At 30.3% G+C, this 13,522-nt stretch overlaps 1 protein-coding gene across 1 annotated transcript in view; it reads right to left on the bottom strand.

Annotated features, from left to right (window-relative positions):
- Positions 1–8,815, bottom strand: part of LOC101238025 (uncharacterized) — a 167,948-nt gene extending 159,133 nt beyond the window's left edge. The window contains exon 1 of the mRNA XM_065804169.1: positions 8,645–8,815. Coding sequence (XP_065660241.1) covers positions 8,645–8,647 — 3 coding nt within the window. The 5' untranslated portion in view covers positions 8,648–8,815. The remainder of the gene's footprint in view (positions 1–8,644) is intronic.
- Positions 8,816–13,522: the final 4,707 nt, after the last annotated feature.

Here is a 13,522-nt window from a genome sequence, read left to right as displayed (position 1 = left end):
AGTTTGGAGGGTATACTTTTTGATTTTCAAATTTTCATCATTTTTGGGACACCCTAATGGGCACTGCTCTAAAGAGCTAGCGTCTCTTATGCTACCTACTAAAATTCATTCTCGTATTACGCATTATTCAATCTTTCTCTCATCCTGATTAGTCTCATCCTTTTACTGTGACTGTTTCTGAGTGGTCAAAAAATTCTTATTTGTCTAGTTTTTTTTTCCCTCCAAAATCAGTTCTATGGGATTCGCTCCCTTCATCTTGTTTTCCTGGTTAATACAATGTGCAATCTTTCAAGTCGTCTGTTAATCGCTATCTTGCTTAATAAACTTCATCTTTTCTCTTCTAGTAACTTCCAACTCTAATAAAGGTTGCTTAAAATGAAATAAAGGTATTTAAAAAAAATAACTGAGTAACGCTTAATGAAAGTTTATTAATTATCAAAATGTTTTCCTATGCGGCCAACTGCTGCTGATACCCGCAACTATACATAGGCTTACATTATTAACCAAAATATGCTGTTAGAACAAACCCAGAGCCATCTAAGGTGAGAAACTGCAACTACAGCTATAAAAGTAGCTTCATGACAAATGACAACATTATAATTGGAAAAAATATAATGCACTGCGAAAGTTGTAACTTAACGCAAAATCCTGACATACTAAAAATATTCTGACTACATATTTGAAATCAGCAGCGTTAATATTTATAAAATCACCTAACATCTTATAAATTGCAGAAATTGTGTTGCACAGTATTATTAACCTTTCAAATTGTTTTTAACAGCTATACGGTTATTTTTAAAAGCAGCAAGCAAACAGTTTTGTAACAGATGAATTGAATGTACCGGAGACGCATTTTAACTTTGATGCTGATTCATGAGCTTTAGAGTGTCAAATATTTCTACCAATTTTTGAACTAGAACCTATATATAGAATACCTATATATAGAACCTATCAATATCTAAATATTGGTAAGTGGGCTAAAGTCGTTGTCGCAAAAAAAATGAATGTTGTTTAAAAATCATTCGTTCATAATTTAATGTTTCTAATTTTATAATTTTCTAAATTTTTTCATCTTCAAGGAATTTCTTCGGGAAAATAAACGGTAAACCTTGCTGTTATTTTTCATGTTTCTCTGTTAAAGTAGATATTCAAGCAAGCGTTGTATGGTAAAAAAGTAACTGTTCCAGAGCCTCTAGAGAGGTTTTCCATGCTTCTTAACTTTGTGAGCAATATTAAAAACGATTTTTGGTCCCTTCAGATGAAACAAAGCGCCGCGATCCTTAGTGAAAGGTGAAAGTAACGCAACAAAGATGTTATAAAATGAAATATAAAAACTATATACGCTATAGTTTAATTCAGCATCAATAGTCAGCAAATGTCATGTTTACAAAGAAGTTATTTGTTGTTTAAAAAGATCTTACAGATATTAGTTTGTATTTAGCTAGGTTTTGTATCTGCATGGGTTAATTTTTCTTTATATAAAACCTATTCGTACATAATAGGTTTACGATTTATGTCGATGCCAAACTGTTTGTACATTAGCATCCCGAAAAATAGTTCAAAAAATGATTTTGTGGTTGATTCAGAAAAATTTTATTCCGTATCTTTTGTGGTACCATCAGTTTTACATATTATAATAGAGATAATGTTATAACTATAATAGAAACTATGTTATAAACTCTTGCCTTATTAACAATCAAAATTGTTAATAAGGAAAGAGTTTAAGTTAATGTTATGAAGCAATACATAATAGCAAACGGCAATATCTTTATCAGAGTTGTTAGTCCTTGGCCTTGGCCTTGCCTTAAGGACAAAAATTGAGGCTTCGGCCTTGGTCTTGGCCTTGGAACTGTTGGCCTTGGCATTGATCTTGGCCTTGAAAATTTTGGCCATGGCCTTAAAAGACAATGCATATTTTCTTATTGATTTTGTTGAATTCTGCGCATAACCTTGGTCTATATTTGCAAAATGTGGTTTTATTGTCACATCACTAGCTACTTACAGTTTTGTTAATAATTAGCCTTAACTTAATGCAAAAAATGAAGTGTTTGATCTTGAAAATAATTTTGTAGTCCCTGGCCTTAAAACTCTTAATTTTGGCTTTGACCTTAAAACTCTTGGCCTTGACCTTGTCCTTGGCCTTGTCCATGGCCTTATCCTTGTAATGTGTTGCCTTGGCCTTGTAACGTTTAGTCTTGGCCTTGGCCTTGGTTTTGCTACTTTTGGCCGTGTTAATAACTCTGGTCTTTGTTAAGTTTAATATTTTCTTGTATGTTTTGTTTTGGTTATAAGTTTTATAAGAACACAGTTATTTAAATCAAGGTATTGATTGCTTACCTATGCTGTCTTTATTTGAACTCAAATATTAAAAACTTTTAATAAAAATTCTTTACCCCTACACCATGTCATTTTACACCCAAATTTCAAATTTCATGGTCCCATGCATTTAAAAATGTGATCTTATACTTGTGGGGGATATGTATCAGAAATAAGGGAAACATTTTAACATAAAAGTATAATTTTTTTTGTTTTGAAATTAAATTATTTTACCGAAATTTTGTTTTTCTAGAAATACTGTACTAAATATGTACTAAATACTTGAAAAAATCCCGGTAAGTTAAATACCGGTTAACTCAAACTTTTGTTACATCGAACTGTTTCATTTGGTCCCTTGAAATTGTCTAATTGATTACTGTTAATTTTTCCGGTTAAAAGTCGAAACTCGGATAGTTCGAACTTTGTTAAGTCTATTCATTTTTTTGTCCTCTTTCAGCAAATTTTTTCGGATAGCTCAAACTTTTCGTATAAGAAATAAAGAAATTAAAATAACTTAATTAAAAAGGGGAGGATGTTGAAACATTTTTGTATTTTGCATCACATTTACATATCCTAAAATAAAAAAAAAGGTCCTCCATTTTAAAGATATGTTAGGACTTTCAGATTCAAGTGTGGAGGATCCCCCCCCCCCCTCTCCTCCTGGATCCGTCACTGAGCGTATATACGAAACGTAACTTCTTTTATTAAAACATTTATCACGCTTTTATTAGAGTAATGGTGTATATTTAACGTTTATACTTTAGCATTGAATAAAAAGAAATCGCTTAACTTAGCATTAAATAGATTCAAACCTAAATTCAAACTAATACCTCATTTCAGACAAAGTTTGACCTTAGGGGAATTCGTTTGAGTCTAATATTTTTTAGTCGAGACGTAAGCCCCTTGTAAGTTCGACTTATCGAGAATTACCGGTATAAAATTTAAATAAAATTTGAAAAGTTTTCTTTAATTTGTTTATAAGTGCTTTTTAACTGATTAAGCATATTATTTCCATGAAAGATCAATCAATATTAAAACAATTTACTAAAACCACTCGTTATTCGTGTTTTATTTGTCGTACTGTGGTTTATCCTCCTCTGGCTAATTGCTATATAGAGGCCACATGCCAACCATAGACAAAAAATTCTATAGGAAAATGCTGGAAGCTCTTTTAAAACTTAAAATTTTGTAAATTGTAACTTTTGGCTCCTCCGACTTTAAAGTTTGTCAACCCCTGGTTTATGCAATTTGTTAAATGCATTTTTTTATCCTATACTCTAATAGAAACAATTGACTTTCATTGTGAAGTTAAAATAGGTCTAAAACGAAAGCGAAAAAATTTTGACGTAATTAATGGAAAGCCTCCTACAGTGAAACTCGTTTTGTGAAAATTGATAAAAATGACTAATTTGACAACTATATTTAATTAATATGTACCAGAACAGATTAGGACTTGGATCTATAGTGGGTTAACGCACTTTTTCAAAATATTTCAACTAAAATTAAGTTACGCTGTTGAGCAGAATTGATATAAAGACTCAATAATGGTGTTCTTTAGGTTTACTAATAGCGGTAGTAAAATTGTTTTCAAAATGATATAAAAAAAAAGAATGTTTTTTTAAAACATTATAAAACCCTGAAGCAAAAAAGTTTATATATAAAACTATTAAAAAAAGCTCTTCTTTGGACATCATTAGCTGAAAATTATTTTCTAATTTCAAATAAAAAAACTCAAATTATTTAAAAAAACACCGAGGTCAGTGGTGGATTAATACATTTCAGGGCCTGAGGCTATTTTATAGCAGGGGTCGTAAACTGACATACTACCATAAAAAGAAAATATGAAAAAATGTTCTCCAAAAAAAAATGTTGACCCTCTCCCTCCTACAAGTCAGTGTTGTTAGAGGCCAATTTTTTAGAAATGCCAGACTAATAGACTAATAATAAAAAAAGCAGAAGAATAAAACAGACTACTAATAAAAAGTCTAATAGAACCAGAGTTATTGTCTTTTATTTTTATTTGCAGTATTAAAGACATCCTTATTTAACCATAGTCTTTTTTTTTTTAGCAACTTATGGGACACCATAAGCTCCTTCTGATTCTCAGCTATTCTTTATTATAATATTTGTCAAAGTTTTCTTACTTTTAATGTGGATTTATTAATGACATCACTATATTTTCTAGTTTTGATAAAAATTCATTGCTTTTTGATAGCTTAAGTATGGAATGTTATTTTTCTTCTGTGACAATTTTCTTTACTGATGTCGTATATACGGCCAAAGCGTAAATTAAACCTCAGATTTCTTGATTCTGAAGCCAGCACTCGAACCACTGCTCCACGGCTCTTCATATTGATAAAGGGCTAATTTCTTACTGAGTCTTTTAACTTACGTCTTCTCTGGTAATCATTTTATATTAAATTATAGTTCTCATGAATATATGCTCTCGATTTTAATTTTCTATCCGTTTTTTAATAAAATTTTATCTTAGAAAAAAAATTATAATTATAAATAAGTAATTTTGGTGAGGTCACATCAACGCCGTGTGATATTTCAGTTAGATCTTCGTTGTCAAATGACAAAATTAGTACATGTTATTTTAGAGTATTCTGAGATAAGAAAAACGATTGCGTGGAATAAATTTGCCATAGCCAATGATTTATTATATAAACTAGATGTCTCACTTGCGGGATTTTATTGGACGAAAATTGAGGCCGCTTTTTTTTGTTTATAAATATAGTCTCCCAATTGTAAAAAGGCAAAAGCTGAAGCCAATGTGTGCGATAAAAGTTAAAATGCAAGTCAAAAGTTCCCAATAAATTAAAAATAATTCAAACATAAAATACTTACAAAATTTTTTAACGAGCCTATGTTTATTAAAAAGTATTTTAATTCATAAAACTGCTTCAAATACGTCTGCCGTTTCACATTTTTATTTAAAACTTTATTTAACTTGCCATGCGCTATCTGATATTTTTTTGAGCTATATGATGCTTTATCCGAGTTTCCATTGATTGCTAGTCCCCCCAAGTCCCCATTCAGACTTTATATATGTTTTAATTTTGTTGCTATTGTACCTAATTTTGTATAGCAACAACCTATTTTTAAATAAACGTTGTTTTAACAGTTTTTTATTTGCGCTATATTGGGCGTGTGTATTAAAATGAGATTCACACTTCTTATAAGGGTAAATTTTTTTGCTTGCCATGGACACCTTACTTTGCATAGCATAGCAACAACATATTTTAGGTAGTTGTTAATAATTTAATTACTAGCATAACAGTAATTTAATTACTTTTAATTCTAATTACTACCACTTATTGTAATTTAATTACTAGAATTAGTAATCCACGTTATTACCATGTTATACTACTTCTTGTTATAATAACAAGAAGTAGTATATACTACTTCTTGTTATTATAATAACAAGAAGTAGTATAACATGGTAATAACGTGGATTACTTATTCTAGTAAATAAATTACAAGTAATTCTAGTAAATTCTAGTAATTAAATTACTTCTTGTTAAATTACTTCATGTGATCCATTTAAAAAATTTTGCAGATCGAGACACTCATTCCAAACCAATTGAAATGAAAATTCTCAATATTTATTAGCTTAATGTTTTTAATGTTTTGTGCTTTATGTATATGTGGAAAATGACATATCTTTACCCGTTTTCAAAGATCTCTTATGTTTGAAACCAATAAATAAGTATACACTTTGAAACAATAATTTTATAAATGAGCCTTTTTGTCGAACCAAGTTTAATCAGTTTTGTATTGCATTTCGCGCACCGTATCTTTGGAATAAAATTGTTTTGTTCAATTTCGATATGCATTTTACTTTTCCCATTTACAAATACAAATTGAAAAATTTAATTATCATAATGGATGATGTAGTCAGGTTTTTTAATTGTAATTGTATATTTTCTTTAGAACTTTCATTCTTAATTACGTTTTATTTTGTTGATCATGTTTTGATGTAGTTTATATACACACGCTTGTAAAAGGTTCTTATAATAAGATCAGTACGATCTTCTTTCAAAAACCTTGTTTGTGCTTATGAGAGTAATTTATTTACTACAACAACAAATGTTAACTAAAAAAAAAAAAAAAGTTTCTTTAAAAGATTTAATGACTCATACATTCCAAAGAACCTGTACAGTTCATAAACCTGTGCTAAGGCACTTGATATTGAACGACGAAGCGATAAAAACAATGACAATCACGTGTAAGGTTAGTTTCAATTGTGCTAGTGGCCATTTATAAATATACTGGCATTTATAAACAAGCTTTGTCAGAACCTGGTATAAACAAAAAATTTAAAACGTGAAAAAATTTTATTTATTACTTTAACTTGATTTAACAACAGCAGTTAAAAGATGTCTATTTGGAGAAATCAAAGTCATCCACAGCCTATAACAGACCCTTAAAATTTGCATACAAAACGGAATCTAAGGAATCTGAATATCAAACATTAATATCTGGAAAACTAACTCATATCAACGCTGTTCATTGTGTGGTGTCTCTCCAAAAAATATGAATAGTCTTGATATCCTCAATATAGATTATACTCACAGAGAGTTCAAATGTAGTCTTTCCAGTCTCCATGCATTGATGCAACTTTCCAGTCTCCATCCATTGATGCAATTTTTTGAAATGATTTTGTACATTGTATGTAAAAAAGAAATAAGAAAGTAGCAAGCAAGATCTAAAGAAAACAAAGAAAAAGTATCTGTACGAAACAAAAGACTAAGACTAATTTTATGAACAAAATTGGGCTTTCTCCAAAAAGTTTTTTCCTGAAAGTGGTGGTTTTATATCAAGCAATGATGACAATACTTCAAGGCGTACTTTTGCAGCTTATGAACAAACAGCTAAAATTCTGGGTATTGATCCTTAAAACCTTATATTCAGATTTTACATTATCTTGGTAATACTCTCTTCAGGATATGAAATAAACTGCTTAAAATTCAAGAACTATTGTTTTGAAACTGTTAGACTATATGTGTCCTTTTATTCATGGTATTACATAGCTCAATCTGTGCACAAATTATTGAAACATGAACATGACATAATTCAAAGCCTTGCATTACACATAGAACTTATGTCAGAGGAAGCTCGAGAGGCTAGAAATGAAGACTTCTTATCTTATCGCGGAAATTTCAGTCAAAAAACATCCGGAAGAGCAATAAGTATTGATCTGATCAATAGACTCCTAGTTTCCAGTGATCCTGTTATTTCATCACTGGGTAAATCGACATCAAACCAAACAAATTATAAAACAGTTCCTTCAGCTGTTTTACAATTACTTCAACATTCTTCAAACGATATTGTTGTTCTATAAATTTTCGATGTAATTTAAAATTGAAAATGTTTTCTTGCACAATTTCTTGTTATTATTATTGCTAAAAAACTAATTAACTAAATATTTAATAGCTATTCAAAAAGAGTGGGTCAAAAATCCGATAAAATTTATTCAAAAATTAATTTACCCCTTTGTAACTTAGAAAATTATCTGGTAATTAAGCAATATAAGTATCCATAACAACTAAATATAGAAAATTATCACTTTTATTAAAAGCACGATCGTATTATGGTACTCATTTACTGAATGTAGCACTCGTAAAACATCTGCTAATACCAAAAATAGGTCGTTGCTAAGCAAAATAAAAGTATAAAGAGCAAAATAAAAAAATTTGAAACTCAGACATCATATTTGTTCTTATGCTAATTTTAGTGAATATAGCCCTTGTGAATATATATTAATTTAGTTATGAATTTTGTCAAGTAAAAATGAATTCTGGCCCATTGTGCACCGTGGGAAAGAAGAGGTTTTTTTTTTGGTAATTTTTATTTTTGCCCCTCCACTCCTCCACCTACTTCGAAACCCGTGTCGTTGGCCCTGTTCTTATAATTACCTCTCTTGTTCTTTCATTTCATTAGTTCTATGCTTTTACTAAGACAAAATTATGTTATAGTAAGTATTAATTGAGTAATTATCGTAACAACTGAACAGGTACCCAAAGTAAAAGCAAATAACTAAGTTAAAGAAATTGTTGTAACTGATCACGTATAATTAACAAGTACAATGAACTTAGTTCATATTATCAATAAACCAGAAAACGCGTTCTCTGGCTCCAATCATCGAAATTTTTTGCAAAGCACCCTTTTTGACATTATTATAAATATATAAATATTTGGAATTTGCGCCTCGTCAGGAAGTTAATTTTAAACCAATAAAGGATGACGCTGTCATTGACTTAACGTAAAATAAGAATGTTTAAAAAAACAAAATTTAAAAGCTTATCAAAGCAAAAAAATATACCATGTCTTTATTTGGATTCTTTTTCTTTGTTTATACATATTTGATATTTATTTTCTTCGTTTGAAAAATCTATATTTTTCTTCTTTTTGTTTAAAGAATAAAATGTAAAAGTATTTGAATAATGTTTAGTGCTCTTAACTTTAAATTATATTTTCAATGCAATTAAGCAGTGCAGAATACTGACGTTAGATAGTTTTGTTAAAATAGAGTATTCTAATGTCATTTTTTTAACTACGATGTTTAAATTATTAATTTTTTACAACAGCAGAGTCCAACAACTGATGTTTTTTATATTATTGTTATTCATAAATAAACTCGTATTTTAAATTGAGTTCTATCGCAACATCGTTTTTATTTTTTTAAACTTGCATGCTTATTTTCGTAAAAATAAGTAAAAAAGTTAATGAGGCGTCGCATTAAAGAGTTTTTATTTAAATTATTAATTTTAGCTTTTGTTTTTAACTGGGATTGTTACAAATATTTTTTTTTAAGCGAACGTTTTGAAAATGTAGTTAACTAAACAAAAACTAACAAAAAGATTATTATTTATTACTATTATTATTATTATTATTATTATTATTATTATCTTTGTTTTTTTTATTTATTGTATCAGTATTATTATTATTATTTATCATTAGCTGCTCGGACCTGTAAAATACGAGTCTTAATAAGTCTGTTCCACACCGCCACTTTCTAAAACTATTTTTAAATTATACCCAAATGGCAAAATGCAAAATAAAAGAATATTTATTTATATACTTATTAACAATTAGCTAAACATTAATTATTTGCAAAAGGAATAAAATATAGATTTTTTTGACAATTAAAAAAAAGCATAAATTTTAACAAGCAAAAAAAAAACAAAATAGGGTAAGTTCATGTGCCTAGCTCTTCTTTGCACCTAGGGCCACCCCACTTTATTTGAAAACTACAAAGTTCTAAGTAATAAGTAAGTGAGGTGATTAGTTATAAATACATTTTGATTCTCAAAGAGCGTTGTTACGTTAGAATCGGAAAACACTTTTTGACAATCTAAAATAAAGTTTTGCTGCTGGTAATTTAGATTGTTTTACAATCCTAGAGGAAATGCTTTTCTAAAAGCTCTTTTATATTATTTTGTTTGCTGATTAAGTAATAAATACAATGTTCGATAAGTTTCCTTTCAATTGGGCTTGGTTATTAGATGACACTTTTAATGAGGCATGTATTTTTTGTATCGAGGGCCATATAGTTTGCTTGTACCTTGAGCCATATATGTGTAAAGAATTTGTTTGATAACGAGGTAAATTTTTAAATTTTAATTTAAAACTTTTTTACCTCGAGGTTGTTTTGAGGCTACCATATTACGCGTAGAATTATTTATCAATTTTGCTCAGAACTATGTATATAAGTGTTGCAATTAAGCAGAGATGTAGGTCTCGAGACCAAAGTCTTTGTCTCGAAACGCCTTGAGAATCATACTTAACTGTCTTGGTCTTGGTTTTGGTCTTGAAGCCTAAAGTCTGGGTCTTAGTCTTGGTCTTGAAAGCCAAGAGTATTGGTCTTGGTCTAGGATCTCTACTGTTTTTTACTTTCTTGATTCTTACAAAAAATACCAATCTAATGAATGGATCGTAGATCACCTCAACTTCCCGCTCTTAATGAGAGTTTGTCACGTTGGTTTGACAAGGTTTTAACTGAAATTTTTTATTTTAGGAGAATTTAAAAGAAAAAATCTTTTAATTTATTTTAGTTTTTAATTAAAATTATTTATAATATTATTTTTTTATTTGTTTATGTATTCTCTTCACACAGTAATAATACGTAAATGATACACCGTATGAAAAGAGCTTATGGAGAAGACCAACATACCAAATTTTATCAAAGGCTTTAAAAATATTGAGAGCAATAGACCTAAACTCTCCTAACTTATCTAATGCACTATAAAACTTTTTTGTTATTATTGCTAACAAATCAGTAGTAGAACGAGAAGATCGATGATGATAAAAAAAGTTAATATATTCAAGATAAAAGATTAAGTGTTTGTAAAATAAAGACTTAAAAACCTTGCAAATGATTGAAAAAAGAATAATGGGACAGTAGTTAGACGAGTCAGATTGATCTCTAGAATTTTTAAAAATTGGAATAACAGATGCCACTTTCCAACAGACTGGAAAACAAGACTCTGATAAGCACTTGTTAAATAGCTTTGAAAGTATAGGCGACAGTTCCGGAGAGCACTTCTGCAAGATCATAACAGGTATGTTTTAATAGTTTAAGCAGGAAATTAATTTAGATACAGAAGCTGGAGTGATACAAATGTCAAGTAATGAATCAACCTGTTTGTCGGCTATATCAGGTAGGTTTTAATTTGTGGAATAAAAAGATGGAATTGATGAAAAGTGTTTAGAAAACAGCTCAGCTTCGTCTTTAGGTGAAGTTACAAAATCTGAACCATGTAAGAGAGGTGATTTGCCCTTATTATAGACACTGTTAAAGATTCTCCGGAAGTCTTGGGAACCTAATTTTTAAAATGAAATACAAGATTTTGTGACATGAGAATAGTGGATTTTGGCATCAGACAAAACTTTTTTACAGTGATTTCTAGCAATAATAAAATTTCTAGCAATTCTAGTAAACAGTCGTCTGTTTTCTGGAGGATTGTTTTGGCGATAGATATGGAAGCAATGGTTACGATTGGAAATTGAAGTATAATAAGAGAAAAACCATGGAGTAGAGTGAGACTTGACTTGGAATTGTCGTGAGGGAATAAAATTTCATTCATTCATGGAATAAGATTCCATGCCAGCCTGAATCCAAGAAGTTACATAAGTAGCACATTTGTCAGCAGGAAGACAAAAGATTTCTAACCAAAGGCCGACACACAAAGAAAATTACTTCTGTTTTTTTTTACATTTTCGCTTCCAACAAGGCTGCAAGCAACCACTATTTGAGTTGTAAGTTGCTGAAAGAGAAAGGATGAAGCTTGTAGAGAAAAATAAAGATTGACAGACGACTTAAAATATTGCAAATTATATTATTCAGGAAAATAAGAATAGGGAAGCAAATTCCAAAGGACTGATGTTCGAGGAAAAAAACTAAACGAATAAGAGTTTTTGAAGCACTTAGGAACAGTCACAGAAAAAGGATGAGACCTAATTGAATGACGAGTAACACGAGAATGAATTTTAGTTGATGGCGCAAGAGACGCGAGCTCTTTAGAGCAGTGCTCATAATAATATTTGTAGAAAAGAGAGAGAGAAGTAACATTACAAAGATGTGATAATGGTTGGAGGTGATAACGGCTGCAAGAGCAGGCTCAACAATGTTTACAATGCGTTTTTGCGCCTTGTCTAAAAGAGAAAGGGCATCATTAGAATACCTAAACTTAAGGTTGAATGTGAAAAACTTAAGGGTGAATGTAAAAGCCTAATGGTGAATGTGAAGAAACTGAGCACTGACTAGTATCAGAAACCAAATGTGAAGAAACTGAGTACTGATTAGGGTCAGAAACAAGACATAAATAGAGTAGAGAAAGTAAATGATTCAGATTGTTTGGAAAGAAAATTGGAAAGTTGACTATTTGTGTTAAAGATTGAGAAAGGCAAAAGTTGTGGGCCGTAACACCTTCAGAGTCTCTGACACTAGCCATTTAGTGTGATGATTAATAAATATTGATCATCACAACAACAATATTGCCTAAACGATAAAGAGAGGGCTTGATTATTTTGATCAGAAATAACATCAAAGTGCAATTTGGAAATGAAGGAGAGCGATATAGAACATAGTGAAAGGTGATAGACTGAAATAGAGCTAAGCGAAAGCACATAAAAGAATAGTCTGTGGATTCAAATGGGTGTATTCTTACAAATGGGTGTATTCTTACAAATGTAAAATGTCTATGCCAAACATGTGACTATTAAAGTCTTTACCAGTTAAAGGAAGATAGCCATCAACACTATCTAATTTGAGTTTACCTGTCTCATCACAAGATCAGACAGTTGAACTAAAATTCATCTCACAAAGAGCATGTAGGTTTGGTAAACTTTGTAAGAGATAAGACTCAACAGAAGAAAATTTACTTCAACGACCACGAATATAAGTGATTGATAGATTTAGAGAACTTGGCTATGACAATGGTTTTGTGTGTTTTATTGTTTTTGATACTTTAGTCATTTTTTAAGTTGACTAAAGAACTTCACTCAAAACACAAATAGTACTCAGTACACTATCTAAGAGTCCAAGCAATTGCCTCATTTTTATTAATATACCCTAAGCCGTAACAAAAGCTCCAAATGTGGCCTCAACAATACACACTAAAATTAAAAACATGAACACCTTCCATGCGTAACATGACACTGTTAGTAATCTAATACTTTACATGTTGATAGAATCGTTCTCTTTGAGACCTACGACAGAGTTAGGGAAACCTGACTACCAGTCGGCCTCAGAACCATAAAGCTGAGTTCTAGAGCTGTACTCTCATTAAGAGATAATAGAATGAGTTGTCTAGTCATAAAAACAGAGATACAAGCAAAATCCATGCAATGAATTAAGAAGATCCAGCGTTCTAAAATGGAAACAATGTATTATAAATACATCTAAGTCAGCCTAATAAATAAAGAAGGAGTGGGAAGCTGGTCAACAGATAGAACCTGTATACCCCTTATGTTTTATAAGGGGTAAACATGTTCATATACTTCTTAGAACCTAAGTTTTGATCCCGGTCTTGTAAAAACTTTTATAGTCGTGGTCTTGGGTTGATTTTTTGATGTCTTGGTTTTGGTCTTGAGCCCAAATGACTTGGTCTTAGTCTTGGTCTTGGCCTTTACTGTCTTGACTACATCTCTGCAATTAAGTAACACTTGATAAATTTGTTGAAAACATTCTAAGATTAAA

The sequence above is a fragment of the Hydra vulgaris genome, chromosome 08, assembly GCF_038396675.1.
Source record: "Hydra vulgaris chromosome 08, alternate assembly HydraT2T_AEP".
Classification (NCBI taxonomy): Eukaryota; Metazoa; Cnidaria; class Hydrozoa; order Anthoathecata; family Hydridae; genus Hydra; species Hydra vulgaris.
This window is presented reverse-complemented; position numbering and strand designations above follow the sequence as displayed.